At 50.7% G+C, this 21,085-nt stretch overlaps 4 protein-coding genes across 4 annotated transcripts in view; 2 read left to right on the top strand and 2 right to left on the bottom strand.

Moving 5' to 3' along the window:
• Nucleotides 1-3,383, top strand: part of LOC106818227 (protein Dok-7-like) — a gene marked incomplete at its 5' end in the record, with an annotated part of 10,397 nt that extends 7,014 nt beyond the window's left edge. Inside the window, 3 exons of the mRNA XM_014822951.1 lie at nt 1,484-1,694; nt 2,622-2,744; nt 3,153-3,383. Coding sequence (XP_014678437.1) covers nt 1,484-1,694; nt 2,622-2,661 — 251 coding nt within the window. The remainder of the gene's footprint in view (nt 1-1,483; nt 1,695-2,621; nt 2,745-3,152) is intronic.
• Nucleotides 3,384-7,448: 4,065 nt separating this feature from the next.
• On the top strand, nt 7,449-10,783 carry LOC106818226. Its single transcript, XM_014822950.1, has 5 exons — nt 7,449-8,001; nt 8,432-8,512; nt 8,988-9,207; nt 9,491-9,692; nt 10,295-10,783. Exons 1-5 carry the CDS (start codon nt 7,449-7,451, stop codon nt 10,781-10,783), a joined length of 1,545 nt encoding a protein of 514 aa, XP_014678436.1.
• Nucleotides 10,784-14,970: 4,187 nt separating this feature from the next.
• LOC106818228 (insulin-like growth factor-binding protein complex acid labile subunit) overlaps nt 14,971-21,085 on the bottom strand; it is a 13,706-nt gene continuing 7,591 nt past the window's right edge. Inside the window, exons 2-7 of the mRNA XM_014822953.1 lie at nt 17,347-17,397; nt 16,509-16,995; nt 16,244-16,392; nt 15,812-16,099; nt 15,496-15,634; nt 14,971-15,318 (exon numbers count right to left, since the gene is read on the bottom strand). Of these exons, the coding sequence (XP_014678439.1) occupies nt 15,191-15,318; nt 15,496-15,634; nt 15,812-16,099; nt 16,244-16,392; nt 16,509-16,965 (1,161 nt within the window). The 5' untranslated portion in view covers nt 16,966-16,995; nt 17,347-17,397 and the 3' untranslated portion in view covers nt 14,971-15,190. The remainder of the gene's footprint in view (nt 15,319-15,495; nt 15,635-15,811; nt 16,100-16,243; nt 16,393-16,508; nt 16,996-17,346; nt 17,398-21,085) is intronic.
• Nucleotides 20,202-21,085, bottom strand: part of LOC106818229 (leucine-rich repeat-containing protein 4-like) — a 5,042-nt gene continuing 4,158 nt past the window's right edge. Inside the window, exon 4 of the mRNA XM_014822954.1 lies at nt 20,202-20,571. Coding sequence (XP_014678440.1) covers nt 20,432-20,571 — 140 coding nt within the window. The 3' untranslated portion in view covers nt 20,202-20,431. The remainder of the gene's footprint in view (nt 20,572-21,085) is intronic.

Here is a 21,085-nt window from a genome sequence, read left to right as displayed (position 1 = left end):
TTCACCACTTACTCGCATCGCTGCATCGCGGGTCCACCACGCATGCGCAGTAATGTCGGATGCCAGTAGCCTTGTCTGAGTGTCTGTCGTCGTTAACAGTGTTTGCTGCTGCGCGCTGCTGCTGCTGCTGCTACTACTGCTGCTGCTGCTGCTGCTGCTGCTGCTGCTACTACTACTACTACCACTACTACTACTACTACTACTACTACTACTACTACTACTACTACTACTACTGCTGCTGCTGCCTTCTGCTGCTGGCTGCTGTCTGCTGCTACTACTACTAGCACCTGCTGCTGCTGCTGCTGCTGTTGCTGCTGCTACTGCTGCTGCTGCTGTTGCTGCTGCCTGCTGCTGCTGCTACTACTACTACTACTACTACTACTGCATGCTGCTGCTGCTGCTGCTGCTGCGTGGTGAGGGTGGGGCAGATAAGGGGGAAGGGGGAGAGATAATAGATCAACGACCCCTGACGCTTCATCAAATGAACCCCTCCCCTCCCCTCCCTCTCCTCCCTCTTCTCCTCCCCTCCCCTCCCCTCCTCCCCTCCCCTCCCGCTCCCTCCCCTCCCCTCCCTCCCCTCCCCTCTTCCTCCACCCCCGTCCACCTCTTTAACCAAGGCTGGAACCACGAACCCTCCCTCCCCGTCCCTCGTGTTTCCGCTCCCCACCCTCCCCTCCGTGGCTAGAATAGGGACTGCGATGCTGCGAGCGTAGGTGGGTGGGGTGACGGACGGGGCGTTGGCGTGTGTGGTGGAGTGAGTTAGAGACTGGGATGGTGAGTAGGAAGAGGAGCTGCGGCATGCATTGCAGGAGCTGTGTGTGTGTGTGTGTGTGTGCGTGCGTGCGTGCGTGTTTGTGCGTGTGTGTGCGTGCGTGCGTGCGTGTGTGTGTGTGTGTGCGCGTGCTGTGTGTGTTGTGTGCGCGCGCCGTGTATCTGTGTGTGCGTACGTGCGTGTGTGCGTATGTGTGTGCGTGTGTGTATCTGCTGTGTGTGTGCGTGTGTGCGTGTGTATGTATGTGTGTTTGTGTTGATCTTGTGTAGCAGCGCGGTTACCTTCTTGATGTAGTGTCACGAATTGACTAACAGCGCCATCTGTGGACGGATTTTATAGCCTTTGCAATATATCCGTACAGGCGCTGCTGTGGCGTTGTAAGTCGTTAATCGTTAAATTGACAACGTCACGAATTTTCTATCGTAAAATTTGTAAAAATTTTGTTGCCATTTATTTACATTAAAAGTAAAAACTAACGAGACTAAACGTATCGTAAAATTCTCACCTGATAAGATTGTTTCTCAATTTGTTAAAAATCCAAAAAACCTGGACGATTTAATTCTCTTTCTCTCTGTCTCTCTCTCTCTCTCTGTCTCTCTCTCTCTCTCTCTCCTCTCTCTCTCTCCTCCTTTCTCTCTCTCTCCCCCTCCCTTTCTCCCACACTATACATTGACACTAACCCTCTCCCCTCTCTCTCTCTCTCGCACGCAGACCGACAGTTCCTCGTTCAGGTCGTCACCGTGCCGACCAAGAGTCGTCTGCCGACCGGTCCGGCGCGTCTGCACCTACAGAACCGCTCGTTCTGCGTGTCGTGCGGCATCCCGCCGCGCGTCCTGCACTCGTGGCAGCTGCACCACCTACGTCGCTTCGGAGTCATCAACGGACGATTCCTGCTTCGAGGGCGGCACACGCTGCGGCAAAGGTGGGTCCGCGGGAGGGTGGAGGGTGCGTGGGTCCGCGGGGAGGGTGGAGGGGTGCGTGGGTCCGCGGGGAGGGTTGGGGACCTTTCCGTGGGTAGGGCTGGCATGGGTTAACACGTTCAACGCGAAACACGAGTATACTCGTTTGAACCTGCAAAACGCAGCGCCGGAAACACAAGTATACTCGTGGCAAAAAAAAAAAAAATAATAATTAATTTGGAACGTTTACTATGTTCTCCTATAGATGGCAGGGGCTATACGCTTAGCAATTTAATAGCGTCACTGTATAAACCCCAGTAGTAGATGACATAATTTATACACATTACTGTTGTTTGGAACGTTATTTTGGGAGTTTTTGGGACTGAGGTAATGTTTTTAGTTCACCTCGCCAAAGGGCGTTTGACCGCCGTGTGTTGTGAAGTTGTTTTTATGTCTAAAAGTTGTGTTTGATTTGATAGATCACGGGTGATAGATTTCGGTGTTGTTTTGATGTCTGAGAGTAAGTTTATATCTATATTATACTAGCCACTAATTATAAATAATTTTATAGCTAGTTAACCTGCCAAAACATTTTGTGTAATAGGTGACTAAGCGGTAAAAACGCGAAAATCTCAGCACAGGGCGGTAGGTGCATTGTTAACCAGGGCAGCGTTGAACGTGTTAATCATCAATATTATATTAATGCTCCACCCTCTAGTTTCTTGAATTCATTGTTTATTGACACTATCGTTGTTTTCCATCCCGGTAGCTGGCATGGGTTAATCATCAATATCTCAATGCCCCACCCCCTAGTTTCTTGATTTCATTAACTAGTTTATTGACACTATTGTTGTTTTGGTAGCTGGCATGGGTTAATCATCAATATATTAATGTCCCACTCCCTAGTTTCTTGATTTCATTGTTTATTGACGCTATCATTGTTTTGGTAGCTGGCATGGGTGTGTATGTGCTGCTCGGCTCTCAGGCTGAGGATATGGTCGCTGCCTTCAAGCTGGCAGCTGAGGGCAAACTGACCTCGAACAGACACCGACTCTACCTGCGCAACTTTTCATGTGAGTACTTCTCATCTCTCTGTGCGTGCGTGCGTGCGTGCGTGTGTGGCCTGTGTGGCCTGTATGCATGCGTGCGTGCGTGTGTGGCGTGCGTGCATGCGTGCGTGTGTGTGTGTGTGTGGCATGCGTGCGTGCGTGTGTGGCGTGCGTGCGTGGGCGTGCGTGCATGCGTGCGTGTGTGGCGTGCGTGCGTGCGTGCGTGTGTGGCCTGCGTGCGTGCGTGTGTGCGTGTGCGTGTGTGGCGTGCGTGTGTGCGTGTGTGGCCTGTGTGAGTGCGTGCGTGCGTGCGTGTGCTCACATCAGACTTATGTCAAAATTAACGATTACATCAGACTCAATAAATAACGAACTCATTAACGCTCGCTGACCGATTGTCGCGTCACCGTTTCCCTGTCTCCCGTTGCCCAGGCAACGACGCCAGCTTCCGCTCACGACAGTCGAGCACCAGCAGCAGCCACGCGTCGTCCGACCGACCACAGCTCTTCGCCTCCGCTAACTTTGGCGAAGCGAGCTCGTTTTCCGAGCTCCTACCGCCCCCGCCGGGCCCCACGAGCGAGGACGGATCGCCGGCTCGCACCGCGTCGCCGCACGGTGGCTCCCCCTCGGGGAGCACACTGACTATCAAGCCGCCTATCCCAGAGAAGGTAAAACGTGGCTGCCTTTGTCAGCTTGTTGGCATTTGTTATTTGCAATTAAATAAGTTTAAATAATGATTTTATATTATATTGATCACTTGAATTATTTGTAGTAGTAAATGTCGCTACGAACCCTGCTATGTCTGTCTACCTCTTATGTCATAATCTTATATACAGTAACTGCTGACATCATCGATGCACGATGCACAGTAACTGCTGACATCATCGATGAACGATGCACAGTAACTGCTGACATCATCAATGCACAATGCACAGTAACTGCTGACATCATCAATGCACAATGCACTGCTGACATCATCATTGCACGATGCACAGTAACTGCTGACATCATCATTAGGCACAACTCAGAGTAGACTGGCTGACGATGCATTCTGGAATGCATCAAGTGAGCAGTAACTGCTGACAATATAAAAATGGCATTGTCATGATGCGACAGTAACTGTTGACTATATATATATGCGATGCACGATGCACAGTTGGCAGCATTTATCGATGACATCAACGGCTGACGTGGCCAGGTTTGTTCGCCAGTGCGCAAGGCGATCCGGCAGATGTTCGGCGGCAGTTTCTCAGCGGCGAAGCGCGAACGTCACTCGGTGGGAGAGAGCGGAATTGCGTCGTCGAGATATTCCAGCGGAGCGAAGCGGCGTCGTGGCGTTTGGCCGAACACCGCCGACGACGAAGGCCTACGCGCGATCTGCTGCATCTCGCAGCTCGATGAAAAAAACGTCGGAATGCCGAACACGGGTGACGACAGTGGGCGCCACCCTAAAGACGCGGGACGAAGGCGGACGCACAGTCGCGTGGCGCCGAGGAGCTGGTGAAATAAGGAGGCCGGGCACCGCCCCGTCGACTAATGAAAGTGGTTCGCGGACAGGTTCTGTGCCGCAGCGGGCAGCAGGCGGGGCGAAGCGTCGGACTCATGGGCGACGACAGGGAAAAAGCAGGGGAAAGCCGGGCTGTGCGGCTAAGGCGCCGCGCGGCGAGCCACCTGCGATGCAGCAGGGACTGGCCGCACTAGGCGCGTCGCGGGCGGCAGCGAGTGGCCTGGCTGAGCTGACGGCGGAACGGTTGGGTTCGGCCCGGTTGCGTAGGATAAGAGGTGTGACCGGAGTGCTACCCCCCCCCCCCTCGCTTCCTTACGGGACTCCGGGCGGCGGGGATTCAGCGCTTCCCGGGTCGCGACCGCGGGTCAAGGGGTCGACTTGAGATCAGAGCAGGCTACTACGGCGATGTGTTGCGGGCGCCCCGAGGTGGCGCGGCATGCCGCATGGTCGATATCGCGGGGTCCGAGACTTTCTCAGGCAGCAGATTGGGCGCCTGAGGTGGCTGCTCCGAAGGGAAGGTGAAGAACGACGGACGGAGGAGGATATAGGAGGAGGAGGAGAAGTGTTTTGATTGATGGAAAGCTACGAGGGACGCGGACTTACGATACGACCGAATACGCATTCATCGGTAGGTGGTTGGGCTTGGCACTAGACCACAGCATCGGTGCGCACGGTGCCGGATCACTGTGTCTTCATAAATATTATCTATTAATGACATATTATATATATTACTAATATTGGCTAACGTATCTGGCAGCGAGTGTGATGAGTATACACGTGCATCTCATACACGAATGTCTCAGTGTGTCTCTATACAGTGTCTCATATCAGTGTTTTCAAACAGTGTCATGCATACCAGTGTACCCTCCATACGAAGTGTCTCATGAGTGAGTGTCTAAACAGGAGAGGTGTCTCATACAAGTGTCTCATACAGTGTCTCGATACAGTGTCGTCATACCAGTGTCTACACAGTGTCTCCCTACAGCGTCTCCATATCAGTGTCTCAGACAGTGTCCATAGAGTGTCCTCATACAGTGTCTCATACAGTGTCTCATAGAGTGTAACTCATACAGTGTCGCTCATAGCAGTGTCTCAACCAGTATCTCTAAACAGTGGTCCATAGAGTGTCTCATACAGGTCTAGTGTCTCAACATCTCATACAGTGTCTCATACAGCTGTCTCATACAGTTGTCTCATACGACAGTGTCTCAAACAGTGTCTCATAACAGTGGTCTCATACAGGTGTCTCATAGCAGTGTCTCATACAGTGTCTCAACAGCTGTCTCAAACAGTGTCTCATACGTGTCTTCATACTAGTGTCTCATACAGGCTGTCTCAATACAGTGTCTCAAAGTGCTCATAGTGTCTGCATACAGTGTCTCATTACAGTGTCTCACCTTGCAGGACTGCCTCATGGTAGAGCAGGCGGCCACCGACTGCTGCGGCTGATGGTTGCAGACTGCCGTCGAGAACCGAGAGAAGAGGAACGCTCTCGCCGGCGCGCGTCGCCCGCGCAGGGACACGACGTCGCGCGGGACGCACGAGCGGGGGCGGGCTAGTGCGCTGGTTCAACGGGGCGCGGTTCACTATATAAAGAGGTCGGTCTGTAACGGGACGGTAGGACGACGACGACGTGCCCCGGAGACGCGGGCGCCGCGCCAATGCGGCCGACGACGGACGGGCGGATAGAGCTACGCGAGTCTCGGGTTTGGCGATGGCGCGGCTGCGGAGGCCGGGCGGCAGGCGGCGGCGGAGGAGGCAGAGGGGGAGGTCGAGCGAGACGTTCAGGCTTGGAGAGGACCTCGTCGCAGAAGAGAGAGTGTGCAGAGTGTGGGAGGGCGAGAGCCCGCGCGGTCGCCCCGTGGACGCCGGGCATGGCGAGGCGGCCCCTTGAGTCCCGGCGCGGCCGCGAAGACACTGACCGGCAGCGGCGGCTGGAGCCTCTCAATATACGCGCAGAAATTGATCCGCCCTCGATCCCGATCGGATCCCCCGGCGACGGAGAGGAGGAGGAGAAGGCTAGGGAGGAGGGGTGGAGTGCTGCCATTCTCCTTCCTCGCACTCAACGTCGGGGCCACACGCGGCGTCTCGCCATCGACCGATGGGTCAGACGGGCTGGGGCCGGCGGCGCCCGTCTAGCCGGGGGTGTCGTCAGAACGAGGGAGTAGGGGCGCGCGGCTGACGCGGCGGGGCAGTGCAGCCGTCGTGCAGAGCAGCCGAGAGCGGGCGGCAGCGGCGGGCCGCCCGACAAGCGACCCGTGGCGCGGCATGGCGAGCCTGCGACAGCTGCATCGCGGCGGCGGCCGCCAGGTGGCGCCGGCTCGGCGCGCACGACAACAAATTTACGGTCAAACCTGCAGTTCCACTCCGCACCCGTGGCCGTCGGCGGCGCGAGCTGTGGGGCGACATGGGCGTGTCGCCGAGGAGAGGCCCGCGAGCGCCGGCGTCCGCCCCCCAGGCGCGCCAGCACGTCGGCGTCGGAAGGAACTAGCGAGTTGCCTGGAGTCGCAGGAGGCGGAAGGAGGCGGCGAGAGGAAAGGAGGAGAAGGAGGGGGGAGGAGGAGGAGGGGGCGGCGACGGCGGAAACGATGGGGAGTATCTGATTGGATGGCGGCGCGGGGCGGCCGGGGCGCGGAACTCTGCCGCGAAAGACCAGCGCAAGCTCGGGATGGTGCTCGGCCCCTCTGACAGCGGTGGTGGTGTGGGCACGCCCCTTCGCCACCGCAAAGAGCAAGCCGGGCAGTGGGGGGCGCCGAGCGTAGGGATGAGCGAGCCGCGAAAGCTGGCGGCTGCTGCCGTTCATGCCCTCAGCCGACCGCTTCGAACGCGAACTACGCGACCCTGCCGACGCGGCGCGACCTTTCGACCGCAGTGGAGGAGGCGCCCGCCGGCGCCGCACAAGAAGAAGCATGTGAAGCGAAAGGACTCGGAAGACGGAGAAGCCGTCCTGCACTCCCTCGCGCCGGCAGCGCGCTGCCGTTCTTTACCTCGCGCCGGCATGGCAGTCCGTCGACGCGGCGCTGCGCGGCGTCCCCTGGCGGGAGCAGCAAGATGGGCGTCAGCTACCCGCCGAAGAAATCTCCGAATCGCACGCGGCGAGCGTATTCGATCGACAGCGACACCACATCCGGTTTGGCCCGGCGGCCTGACACACCGCGGCCGGCGTTCCAGCCGCTGCCCGCGCGGGGGGTGGCGGGCGCGGGCGGCCGGACTACGTGCGGATGGACGCGGTGGCGGGGCCGCGTCACGCGCGCTCGGCCTCCGCCGAGCTCGCGGTGTCGCCCCCTGGCGGCGTTCGGGAGCGCAAGCGCTCGTCGCTGTTCTCGCGTCTCTCGTTCCGAATCCGCAGTCGTTCGAACAGCATCGAGGACAAGGCGGCCGGAACGGCGCCGTCTAGGAAGGTCAGCCTTCCCGCGTCCATGTTCGGCCAGCTCTCTCACTCGGCGCCACCGGCGACGGGCCGCCGCGGCGGCACCACCGCGCTGCGCCGCGCGAAGACGTTCGCCGCGCAGCAGCAGGGGCCGCCGCCGGCGCACGCGTCCGAGTACGCCGACATGAACGCCGTCTACCAGGGGCAGCAGCGGCTGCTGCGTCCGCTAGCGGGAGCCGACTACGTCGAGATGGGACAGAACTCGCTTCCGCGCTCGCGCAAGCCGAACAGGAAGCCCCGTGCGGTGGCGCCGCCTCGCAGCGAGGGCGAGCGAGCGCGGGCGGAGTCTGAGGGCAGCATGCCGGCGTGGCTGCGTACGGATATGGAGCGTCGCATGCAGAAAGGTGAGTTATGCGTGGCACGTAGCGTGGCAGCCGTAGCGCAATGACTGTCATGACTGTAATTACTAATTAATAATTAGTGTCTAATTACTGTGTGTGTTAGTGTCTGATAGTATGCATGTACATGTAGCTATGTATACCACCCATCTGCCGACCTGCACGTCAGTCAATCCGCCCGTCTGTCAGTTTACCCATCTATCCTTCCATCCATCCATCCATCCATCCATCCATCCACCCATCCACCCATCCATCCATCCATCCATCCACCCATCCATCCACCCATCCATCCATCCATCCATCCATCCATCCACCCACCCATCCATCCATCCATCCACCCACCCATCCATCCATCCATCCATCCACTTATCCATCCACCCATCCTTCCATCCCTGTAACTACATGTTGTTAAACCTCGATGCTTCTCATTTTGCAGCAAAGGAAGCTGAGAAGAATGTCGTTGGAAGCAGCTGTGAGTCTCTGTCTGCATCCTCCAGCGGTACTGACACATCCAAAGGTAAGGGCCAACGCTGCCGCACATTAGCACATAACACAACAACACCACCACCACCACCACCAACAACAACAACAACAACAACAACAACAACAACAATGACAATAACAACAACAGCAGCAGCAGCAGCGACATCAACAACAGCAGCAGCAGCAGCGACATCAACAACAGAAAAAATCACGAACGACTACATTAACAACAGCAAAACAGATATTGAAAACAAAATTAACAACAACAACAACAACAACAACAGCTATGCAAATAACAAGAGTGACAACAACAACAACAACAGTGACAATTACAAGAGGGGAAAGAAAAACAACAGTGACACCACCACTACCAACAACAGCTACACAAACAACAACAACAACAACAACACTACAACAAACGAGAGCAGCAACAGTGACGAGCCTCGCCCCTCTGTCTCTCCCGTGTTGTCACATTGTCACATTGTCACATTGTCTCTGTCTCTCCGCAGGTTCCAACGTTGTCAACATTCACCGACCTCGCTCCGCCAAGGACTACGCCCGGGTCAATCGGAAGGCCATCACCGCGCTCGACGGCGGTGGTGCCACCTACCACAGCGACGACGAACTAACGGTGCCGTCGGACGCCGCGCAGCAGCAGCAGTGCACCAAGTATCCGCAGTTCTGCACGTTACCACGGCGACAGAGTGCTCCGTGCAAAATCTCGAGCCGGTAGGTGGCGCTAGCATCCGTCTTTGTACTGTTGGAACGAGTTGAATTTCCAGCAAGAAAGCAGTTGAATTATTAATAATAACATTAATGATAGTAATATTAATAATAATTATAATAAAAAATAATAATTATAATTATAATGATTTTTAATATAGGGTTTATAAAATATTTCAAGATTAGTTATTATCATTACATCGATTAACGGCAATCAAAATTATGTGCTGGCAACGTTAGTCGGCCTGGTCGTCATGGTAACGGGTGTTCGTTTGTTTTCCTCGCACAGGAGCATCGCGTACGTGAACCCGCAGAGTCGGACGGAGGACACGGACGCGTACCTAGACATGCGGGTGGGCCCCGCCCACGACCCCTCCCCGCGCGTCGCCGGCCCCTCCCTGGCTGCCTCGCACCCCCGCTGCGCAGTGGTTAACCCCATGCTGCGGCAGGTCGAGGACTTGTACCTCGTCATGGACGGCCGCACTATGAAGGTAAGATGCGGGGGTGGGAGGATGGGATGGGGGAGGGGGCGAGAGACTTGGGATACGGTATAATAAGGGAGGTAGGACGACGGATGAAGGTTAAGGGAAGCGTTATGAGAAATGGAGGATAAGGGGTTAAATTTACTACGTCAGGAATTTTCTATGGTAAAATTTGTAAAAAAAATTGTTGCCATTTTTTTACATTAAAAGTAAGAACTAACGTGACTAAACGTATCGTCAAATTCTTACCTGATAAGATTTTTTCTCGACTAGTTAAAAATCGAAAAAAATGAACGATTTGATATTGTGTTCCTAACATTAATTGCTTGCTATGGGCTATGTATGAGTCACAAGTGTATGTTCACATCAAACAATATAGTAAAATAAAAAGTATAATGCCGCAATTTAACCATAAAAAGTGAACAGAATTACTTATATTTTGTGAAAAAGTGGAAATTTATTTTTATTTTACTATTTACAGTGACGTAATCACTTTAAAGTCAGTAGTATAAAGTAGGTCATTAATAATAAGTCCGTATAATGTTCTGTATGAAAAACGAAGGATGAACAAAGATGAATATGGAATGAACAATTTCTCGCCATGCTTTCAGGAGAAGACCGCCGACGTGGAAGAGGACGGCTACCTCATGATGGAAGGCGCCGCGGCAACGAGGTCGCGACCCCACGACAGCGCCCCCTACGTGAAGATGAGCGGCGGGGCGGCGCGCACGCAGCAGCCTCTGCCGCCGTCGTCAACGACGACGACGACGACAGCGTCCGACACGGACTACCTCATGATGCGGCCCGTCGCTCGCAGTGGCTCCCCCTGCCAGCCGACCCCGGCCGTCTGCCACGAGTGCGGCTGCCACCGGGTTGCGCCGCCTGCGGCGGCGGCGGCGGCGGCGGGCGGGAGCGTGAACTACATGGAGCTGAAGGCGAGCGATACGGGAGGCAGCGGAGGAGGCGGGGGGTCGTCGCCGCGGCGACCGGCGACGGAGTACGTCTCGATCAACCTGCTAGCGACTCAAGCGATGAAGTGCATCGGAGACGAGAGAGAGAGGCAGCGCCGCGAGGGCTCCCCCTACTCCGCTAACCCGTAGCGGCGCCCCCTGGCGTGAGAGAGTACTCCGCTAACCCGTAGCGGCGCCCCCTGGCGTGAGAGAGAGGCAGCGCCGCGAGGGCTCCCCCTACTCCGCTAACCCGTAGCGGCGCCCCCTGGCGAGCTAGAGACTGGGCGACGAGAGGGGGGCGTATGTTTCGTCTGCCGATGTTGCGGTACGCTTCGCGGGCGTCTAGTTCGGTTAGAGCTTTCCGCGACTCGTGGCTGCAGCATGCAACCGCGTTGCCAGCGCCGTCGTGGCGCCGTGCATTTCTAGCGTAGACGTGTTCGCCTGGTTTTGCAAGAATCGCGTCGGTCTTATAGCGTTTTTTTCTGCTGCCCGAAATGGCCCGAGCGTAGACTTATTTATTTGTAGCGAAATTTCGGGTTCACGGGCTGGGGCCGGGCACCTGGGGGGTGGGGAGGCTGGGAGGTGGGGGTGGGATGCACGAAGAGCGGGGGAGGGGGGAAGGCGGGCGTGCAAACGTACGAACGCGAGTCATTCTCTATTGGTGTTTAGTCGCGTGCCCTGGACGTCGACGCGGGGCGCGTCGAACGCTCTTTTGTTCTCGGCATCGTCACCGATTATTTCTTCGGCCGGCGTCCCACCGAGCGCGCTTCCACGCGGTAACGCCGTCAGCTCGCCGCGACCTAGGGGGCGCTGCGGGGACTCGCGGGTCGGCACGCGCGCTTGTTTTTCGTTTTCGTTTTGTTTAGTTACGTCCGCTGCGCGATCGGACGCCGTTTTTCTTCCGCGGAGAAACCGAGGGGCCAGAATGGTTGCCCAGCGCGCGAAAACAAGAGAGCATCGCGGTGGCTGGGTGGCGGCGTACGTGGGGTCGTGACCTCCGCTTCCGCGCTTTCCGCGGCCAGCGCGGTTACGTGACGTCGCTGCAGTTCAGCGCGGCTGTTAGCCTGTAGATATTCGCCAGAGGTCGTGAGGTCGCAGATACGGACAGTAGAGACGGCGGCCCGACGATCGCTCTCCATCGATGACGTCATCGCATCCCGCGTGCGAGATGCGTGACGTCATCGCGACACGGGTCACGCGTCCACGACCTTTTTTCATCCAAGCTGGCCCTCGCGCAATAACGCGGTTAGGGAGGTAGGTCGGAGACGAAAATTAATGCGGAGGCGAGAAGCGAAGGTGAAAGGCCGCAGTACGCGATATTGTAAATACGAGAGAGAGAGACCTGCCTCCGCCGCCGCTGCCGCTGCCGCCAAAACCTTTTGTAATCTGTTATAGTTGCGTGTACAACGTGTCACAGTTGTTATTTTTTCACGTTTTTTCATTCGTGCATTCGTAAGTTGTATTAGTAATAAAGGAGCATTTAAGCTGTGGATAAGAAAACGAGCGACTTTCTCTTTCGCAATGTGGTATTCTGTTGTTTGGAGTGTTGATGTTAAATGGCACATGCTCATATATACACACAAACACATACAGCCGTATACATACAGACACACGTCATATATATATATATATATATATATATATATATATATCAAGAGTACATAATAGGAGAAGAGTACGTATATGACACCGTTTTAACAGCGTTTTGCATAGTTTTCAACTTGTAAATATTCTATCAAAATGTGAATAAATGTATGTATATATGTACTATCGTAACTATAGTCATGAGTCTCGTAGTCTTCGATATGAAATGTCTGCCAAAATTGTAACGCTACCTTTAAGCAAGCGTCCATAACAGGAAATTTTCTTTAGACAATTATTTAATCAACGATGATAATAATCTAGTTCTCAGGAGAGATTAGCTCCAAGAAACGGTCTTGCTAGGGTTAAAAGACTCGTATCTATAGATATACTATAGACAATATATACTATATACTCATATACTATATACTATAGACAATCAGTCGCACAGCCTTGTCGTGATAATATAAGGAGAGATATTATGATCCGTTCAACCACATGTGCAGATCACTGAAGCAAGGCGTCGATCACGAGCAAGGCAGGAGCTTCTGCCGGGTTCCCTCGCAACGCCTAGCTCTGATCCAAGCAGGAACAAGGATAGGCCGCCTTCCCTGTTCCTTATCCAGGGCAGCAGGAACAAGAAGGCTGGAGCTTCTGGGTTCCCTCTCAAGTTCCTCTGCTTCTGGTAGGAACAAGGGAATCATGTGGGTGCAGAGTGACGGCAGGCATGCAGCATGACGGGTTGTGACAATGTAAAGCATTTGCAAATTTTCTTGTTGCTGATATTGACCATCACTACACCATCTGGTGGTCAAAACACATGCGTCTAAACAGAGGAATTCCTCCGACCTGTGATTGGAGGACAAAAATAGACCCCGCCCACTCCCGCCGCATACGCTATGCTATATGACGGGTAGGAACGTGTACTAACTATCATATGGAGCGAACGATTTGAGTTACATTTCTATAAATTCGAGCTATTATAGACACATGTCTTAACCTTAATATCTGTGAATTTTGAGTCTATTGAAGCGCGATTAGTCTAATTAATTAGCAAATATGCACGCGCGGCTATGACCGGTGAAACGAAACGTCACGAATTCTATTTTTATCCTCAAAAAATGGAAAAGTGGGCGGGGTCTATTTTTATCCTCCAATCACAGGTCGGAGCAATTCTTCTGTTTAGACGCATGTGTCAAAACCCATAATTATCAGACCCGTGAGCACTGCTTAAATCATGCACTACCCTAGCTGTTCATTACCCTGTTGGTACGACGCCACTGGGAAATCAACGAATGAGCGCTGGGACAGGCAAGAATGAGATCGTATTTGAGTGTATGTGTGCGCTTGAATTTTGTATTTCTCATTAGAAAGGGTTAGAACTCTTTGCAATTGTTAATTTCCGAAACTAGAATCTCTGCTGAATCCGACAGTGTAAGCGGCTCGTCCAGTTCCTTCCAGGGTGCGAGCTGCTGGGGCGGCCAGGGAATTTTCGAAAAAAGCCTACTTTTTCGCATAAAATGACATTGCAAAGTGGCCATTTCGAGTGCGTGCCGGCAAAAGCTTGTTTACAAAAAAAAATTATGGAAGAATTTTTTAGTTAATAACATATACGCTTACAACTTACATACAACTACACTTGCGACGTGGATTCAATGGATGGCATTGTGATTTCTCAAAAAAACTTGCTGATTTATGGGAATTTTTTCGTAAGTATGGCCGCCTATGGGAAATGATTTCCCAGTGTGATACCATGAGAGACGTACGTGAGCACTATTAAATCGCTACCGGTTCATAATTACCCTGCTGTTAGGTTAGAGGATGTGACGCGTCATCGGCCGACCAATCGGAGGGCCCGCAGCTCGCATGTTCGCATCGTAAGTTTCGTCAGTGTAAGTTATTTTTAACTTAATTTGGATCTAACTGAGATAAGCTTTATTAGCATGTAATGCTTCTTCACATAGCTAGCTCGCCTACGCGTTTCTAGATTCTCCTACGGTCGCACTTACATCAGCAACTCTCAACACAATGAACGAAGTGGCGTGTGAGGCGCGTCTGGGTTTCAATAGATATTTAGCAGAACATTTCCCTTCGATTTATTGAGAAAAAGAAATTGGACAATTTATGCAGCTTTGGTATCTTTTAATGTTTATTGTGAGCTAATCATAAACAGACGGGCTGGACATGAAATTATCCAAAATGTGAACAGGCCTACCTAAAAAAGTATTTCATTGCTATCAGTGGAGCTCTACTTGTTTGATAGGAATTACTGGAACATGATTTACTTTCTAGTAGTCACCAAGTAAAAACTAGTTGATATAAAGCCAAGACAGGCAAGTGGAGTGATTATATGGGGGGGACGACGGAGTGATGCGCCCACTGACCCACCGAAGTCCACATCTGTAATCGAGGGCGAAAAGAACGGAAACACTAGATACATAAATCGCCCCGGCCAAATTCTATAAAAATATGAAGTAGGCCTAGTTGTGGGTATAATCTGTGGAAATATATTGCCTATTTAATGAACGCAAATTTGTAAAAATTCGCAACCTCACCGTTAAGTGACTCGTGTAAAGCGTTTTAACGCGTCAACATTTTATACGTGTGCGTTGTCTTTCCGCGTACAGTGCATTTAATTCCATTCTTAATTTATTCATGATTTATATCCATATTTTTACATGGTGTTACGTCGCTGCAGTAAGGTAATAGAAGTACGAAAAAACAGAACGTTCGTAAGAGAAACAGTAACAAGTGAGTTTGTGTCATTTATATAATATCACGCCGCTTTAATACTGGTTACATCGACACGATTTTTACTTATCACAGCGGACAATAACAATAGTTATTATTAGTAAATATATGAATAAATATTATTAATGACTCAACAGGTAAACAAACAGTTAAATAGTTAATCAGTTAATCAACGTTAGTCAGCGCTGCTCCGATGTCAGCGCCATTTATCGACGTCCGGGGGTTTTACGGGCAGGCGAGGTGCAGGTGGGAAAGGCTGATGGCGAAGTTGTTGCCATTTGTGCACGTGCCCTCGGTGTAGAATGGATCCACAGTCAGCCAGGCGATGTCGCAGCCACAGATCAACGGGTTATCTGTTCACAAAGAATAACAGAATAGCAGGATTATGGTTTGCTGACGCTTTCAATGTTAGTAAGTACACGAATTTTAACAATACAGCGAAGGGATGACGAAAAGTTATACGGTCATCTAGTCAACCATCCCCTGGTAAAATTATAGTACGCCGACGCATCAGCTACAGCGCCACCTACCCGTGAGATCTATATGTACGTGGTCGTCGTGGTCATGGTGGTGATGGTGATGGTGATGGTAGTGATGATAATCAAACAGGTCGTCGTCAAACACATTACTGGCGAGGGTCGTAAGATGGTTGCCAGACAGGTCGATCTCCTGAAGCGAACATTGTATCTTATTACCTTACATTACATCTTATTATCTCATTATCTTATCTTAGTTTTCTCCTGCATAATATGTCAAATCAGGGAGTCCGACAGTAAATCAGGGAGTGTCGACTCTTCCAGCATCCGCCCCATGCTCCCACCCTCCCATACTCCGCATCCCACTCACCTCAATGTCTGTCAGTCCCCTGAATGCATCCTCTGCGATGTAGTAGAGGTGTTGGTTGGGCATATCGACCGTAAGGATGCTTTCGGTATCATCAAAGGCTCCCGGAGCAATCCACGTCAAAGAGCTGCCAGTGAAGTCTAGATGTTCAACGTGGTGAAGACCAGCGAACACGCCCTGCTGCAGTGACACCAGGCCATTGCCGGCTAGCTCCAGAGTTTCCAGGTTTTCGACTTCAATGAAGGTGCCCGGTAGTAGGTAAAGGACGGCAGCAGAGCTCAGGTCCAGAACCTGTAAGGAAAATCGGTTAGAATTTCATCATCTATCATCGGTTGCATTCAACCGATCGATAATCGAAGGCAAACGACCGATTATAATCGATATACGATTAGTAACTGCTCATCAAGCGCGTTACAGTATATTGTTACTACTCACATTCAGGTTATGCAAGCCGCGCAGCGCCATTGGATGAATGAACTCAAGGTTGTTCTCCGCAAGGTTCAGTTCGACGAGGGTGCTGCAGAGTTCATCGAAGGCGTCAGGGATTAGCTCCGTGATGTCGTTGCCCTTCAGACTCAGCCTTTCTGCAACAGGTTACATGCTTCCCTGAAACACTGCACTGCGGTCAAGTACAACTATAAAACTATGAACGCCAACATCAATCAAAGACAACAAAGTCCACCTATCTGTTCCGACTTACCGACGCTGTCTTTGATGAAAGGGAAGATGATCGCTGGCACGTAAGTCAACTTCAAGTAGGAAAGCGTGAGTTCTTCCAGATGATCCATGTCTTCAAAGGAGTGTGCATGCAGCACTGGCGCCGCCCCGTGGTGGTGACTGTCATCAATCTTCAGTGATCCGTGTTCAAAGTGCAGGCCGTCAAAGACGTGCTCTGGCACCTCCTCCATGTCATCGAACCCATGCAGCTCGATGCTAGAGTAGGTGACGTCACGGGGCAACGCCTCCATGACGCTGAACGCTTGGCTGCTGGACATATCGTGACCATCGCAGACGATGTTAGGGTAGCCGTTGTGCGGGCCGGTGCATGTACAGTCTCTCAGCACGTGCATCGACGGACACGGAGGGTGGGAGTGTGGGTGAGCGTGAGTGACGGCGATGACCAAGGCCGCCACGAGAAGGATGACCAGCTTGCACATGGTTGCTGTAGTAACTCTTTGTATCTGTAACTACACAGAGAAACGGAACGAAGCTATACACAGAGCCAGCCCAAATTCACAAGCGCCAGGCCTGGTTCTAATACGCAAGCCAGTAGCGTAGAGAATATAGCAATACGATATCACAGCGAATAGTAAAGAAACATCGCTTTGAATGAGAATCGATCTTTACTAAATACTACACATCTACATCTACATGGTTACGTCGATCTGTCCCTCTTGACAATTACTCAACGGTATAAATACTAACCTGAGAATCTCGAGAGATACTCGAGAATCCTAACTAGATACTAAACACGGTGCTTATAGATGCGTAGTCCGCAGAGAACATATCAACTCATAGATAAATGTAAACGTGCTTACCTTACCGGCTGCTGCTCCTGATGTCCACCTGACTTGCTGACCAAACGTTGACTGCTTTCTATCGGCGTAAAGCTCACTATTTATACGCGGTCAGTCGGCCTTTTACCTACACGTGACGTGCTATAAGGTCACCGTAAAGGTCACACACACCTGGTCTGGCGTGCGGTGGGTTTCAGTTGGAACCGCTGTGATTGGAGGTAAGATGAATTACCCTGTCACGTGCTTCGTCACGTGATCGGTCACTCTGCTGTGTCAGTGGGTTTCAGTTGGAAAGTTTGGAAGTTTGGAAGTTTCAGTTTTCAGTTTCTGCTCCCGATCGTCACGTGCTTAGTCACGTGATCGGGCACTCTGCCGTGTCTCACGTGTACACGTTACATATTATATGGCTTCATCTTCGGTAAGATCAAATTAGAATCCCGACCCACTTTCCTATGCATAATATAGCTTCCTTCAAACATCGCAGCATAACCTCCATTCACCCATCTCATTCATACTGAAATTTCGCCGTTTTTTACCTAAACTAATAAAAAGCCACATTACAACTTCTCATACTCGTGTTAATTATATCATTACACAGATAGCAAGGCGATGTAACGGGTGCACATCACGTGTTCACGTTATGTACGTTTTTCCCCCATCTCGTTTGTGTGGTCGCTGCTTGGCTAAACTATTGCTATTCAAGCTTTTCTGGGATAATTAATGGGACATTAGAAACTATGGTTGGATCACATGAAAAAAGTCATTTGCTTTTCTCTTAAAAAAGAAATTTCCATTTTTTTACTGTCGTATTTATTCCTGAACTTTCATTTTAACCTCTCATACAACCATTTGATTATTTTAGCCTTTTTTGGAGAGTAAACGCTAGCCGTTAGTAGCCTCAACAATTCATTTTTCTAACTTCACCCACAAACTAATTAAAACAGGTAAATTCGTTAATTTTCTTACATAGTTAGCTCGCTCACACGTTTATAGATTCTCCTACGGTCGCACTTATATATTAGTGGTGAGTCAACGATTTTGTAAGAGAGTGTAGGGTTAGGGGCGCCTAAGAACAAATTACCTGTCTAAGAATCCTCCCTTGAAAATATGGAAACAAAGTGTAGAATGCACGAGGCGGCATGTGAGGCACATCTGAATTCTTTTGCCGTCCTAATTTGTGATCACGCAATTTTCTTGTTTTATTAAACACTTCCCTTCCTCATTGTGTTGAAGCAGGTCAGTCAGTCATACCCAACTGGTGCAACTAATAATACATTCCTTTTATCGCATTAATTTCTATTGTTAATATGTGTTTCATTCTGAAATCATTTGTTTGCAATATGCTCGCGCTCTCTTAGTCGTAACCTCGTATCATCATAACCTGCTTTGCGTTAGTGTGGAGTGAACAGAATTACTTACATTTTGTGAAAAAGTGGAAATATTTTTTTACTTTTACTATTTACGGTGCGTAATCACTTTAATGGTGTAATAGATTTGGTTTAATTTGAGTGGACTATGTATGTATTGATGTATTCTATTTTTTTAAATATCACCCAACCCTTCATCCATTCTATTTAAGTTACCCACCCAATATAAATTAATATAAATATATAAATTTATAAGTTACAATATAAATTTTATCCGCACAAGTACGGTCTACTATATGTATAGCTCGTTGGTCTAGGATAAAACACTGCGACACTACGATCGTGTCCATTAAGTGACGTCACACAATGAAATTGCTTCATTGTGCATTGTTCATTGTGCGTTTGTGCATTGTTCATTGCTGCATTGTGACGTCACGCAACATAGTAGTCACGCAAGCGAACTTCTGTACCTTCTCAGTATATTACCAGAATATATTTTGTAAAAATTATAAATATCGTACGGTGGTTAATGAGTAATAAATTCTATTAATAAATACACTCCCTATGGGAACTAAGGAGCTATATTATACATGACGCTCAGTACGTTATTAGTTCGTTATTCTGTATTAGAAATATTTTTGTCCATCTATTCAGGAAAGTCGAAAGGCGTACATGTACAAGTAGCACCGAAGATGGCGAACACGTATGTGTATACATAATAATTATTATATTACCATTGTATTACTGAAGTTCAAACAATCTCATGCAAATTTATCATTTATCATGTGTAGGATTCGTGGTACATCGCCTTATACGTTGTGTTTCATGTTCTATATATTATTATATTATAATACCTATATTAGGCCCCTATTCTATATATTCTATGTTCATCATTACGGTTTGTCTATCTAGTAATGCAATCCAACTAGAGATGTAACTCTTTCCCCTCCTCTATCAACAATCTCCACTGACTATAGCTTCCCCAGCCTTTGAGGAACACGGTACAATATTCAGTTACGGTGTATGTGAAATAATCGACATCTACCTGTACGTATATCGATATCGGTTACTGACAACTACACGTATTCTATTGCGGCGGTGAATGTATTTGTTATTTCTGATTAGAACGTAAGTGGTGTGTGTCGATGTGAATTCTGATGCGCATGCGGACATTCAAACACTCCTTCCTCTAGTTCCACAGTGCGCTCTTATTCCGAATTCATATTCGATGCCCTCTTGTGATTACCGTTTGATTTCGTTAGAATTCCTTCACACCCCGATACATTAACATGGGATGTGCAACTACCTGCAGCTGGCAGCAGCACGTCCCATGTTAATGTATCGGGGTGTGAAGGAATTCTAACGAAATCAAACGGTAATAAGAGGGCATCGAATATGAATTCGGAATAAGAGCGCACTGCGGAACTAGAGGAAAGAGTGTTTGAATGTCCGCATGCGCATCGCCGCAGTAACTATATCGTACAGTAGAAGAAACAGTAACAAGTGAAGTTTGTGTCATTATAATATCACGCTGTTTTAATATCGGTAATATCGACACCATTTTTACTCATCACAACGAACAATAATAACAATAGTTATTATTAGTAAATATATATGTGAATAATAAATATTAATAATCTCACAACAAACACAAACAAGTGACGTAACAGTGCAATTTAAAAGAATCCACGATGGTCAGTGATGCAGCGTCTTCAGCGCCACCTGCCGTCGTCTGCTCTTTAAGGGCAGCCGAGTACATCTTCGGTGAGGTCGCTCAGGGAAGTGCCAATCCTGTTTTGTGGAGCGCTGCACGTTCCGCTGGTGGAGAATGGATGGGCTAGCAGCCAGGCGATGTTGCAGTCACAGTTGATCGGGTTACCTGTGCAGAGAGAAACAGCAATGAGAAGAGAAGGGAGGGGCGGGAGGTGGCGGGAGGATGCTAGGGAGGAGGCGGGAAGAGAAGGGAGGGGCCGGAGGAGAAGGGACGGGCCGGAGGAGAAGGGAGGGGGCCGGAAGGTAAGGGAGAGGGCCGGAGGAGAAGGGAGGGGCCCGGAGGAAAAAGGAGGGGGCCGGAGGAGAAAGGAGGGGGCCGAAGGAGAAGGGAGAGGCGGGAGGAGAAAGGAGGAGACCGGAGGAGAAGAGAGGGGGCCGGAGGAGAAAGGAGGGGGCCGAAGGAGAAGGGAGAGGCGGGAGGAGAAAGGAGGAGACCGGAGGAGAAGAGAGGGGGCCGGAGGAGAAAGGAGGGGGCCGAAGGAGAAGGGAGAGGCGGGAGGAGAAAGGAGGAGACCGGAGGAGAAGAGAGGGGGCCGGAGGAGAAAGGAGGGGGCCGAAGGAGAAGGGAGAGGCGGGAGGAGAAAGGAGGAGACCGGAGGAGAAGAGAGGGGGCCGGAGGA

The sequence above is a fragment of the Priapulus caudatus genome, unplaced genomic scaffold (genome assembly GCF_000485595.1).
Source record: "Priapulus caudatus unplaced genomic scaffold, Priapulus_caudatus-5.0.1 Scaffold2100, whole genome shotgun sequence".
Classification (NCBI taxonomy): domain Eukaryota; kingdom Metazoa; phylum Priapulida; class Priapulimorpha; order Priapulimorphida; family Priapulidae; genus Priapulus; species Priapulus caudatus.
Note: the sequence above shows the minus strand (reverse complement) of the source record. Positions and strands in the feature narration are given on the sequence as shown.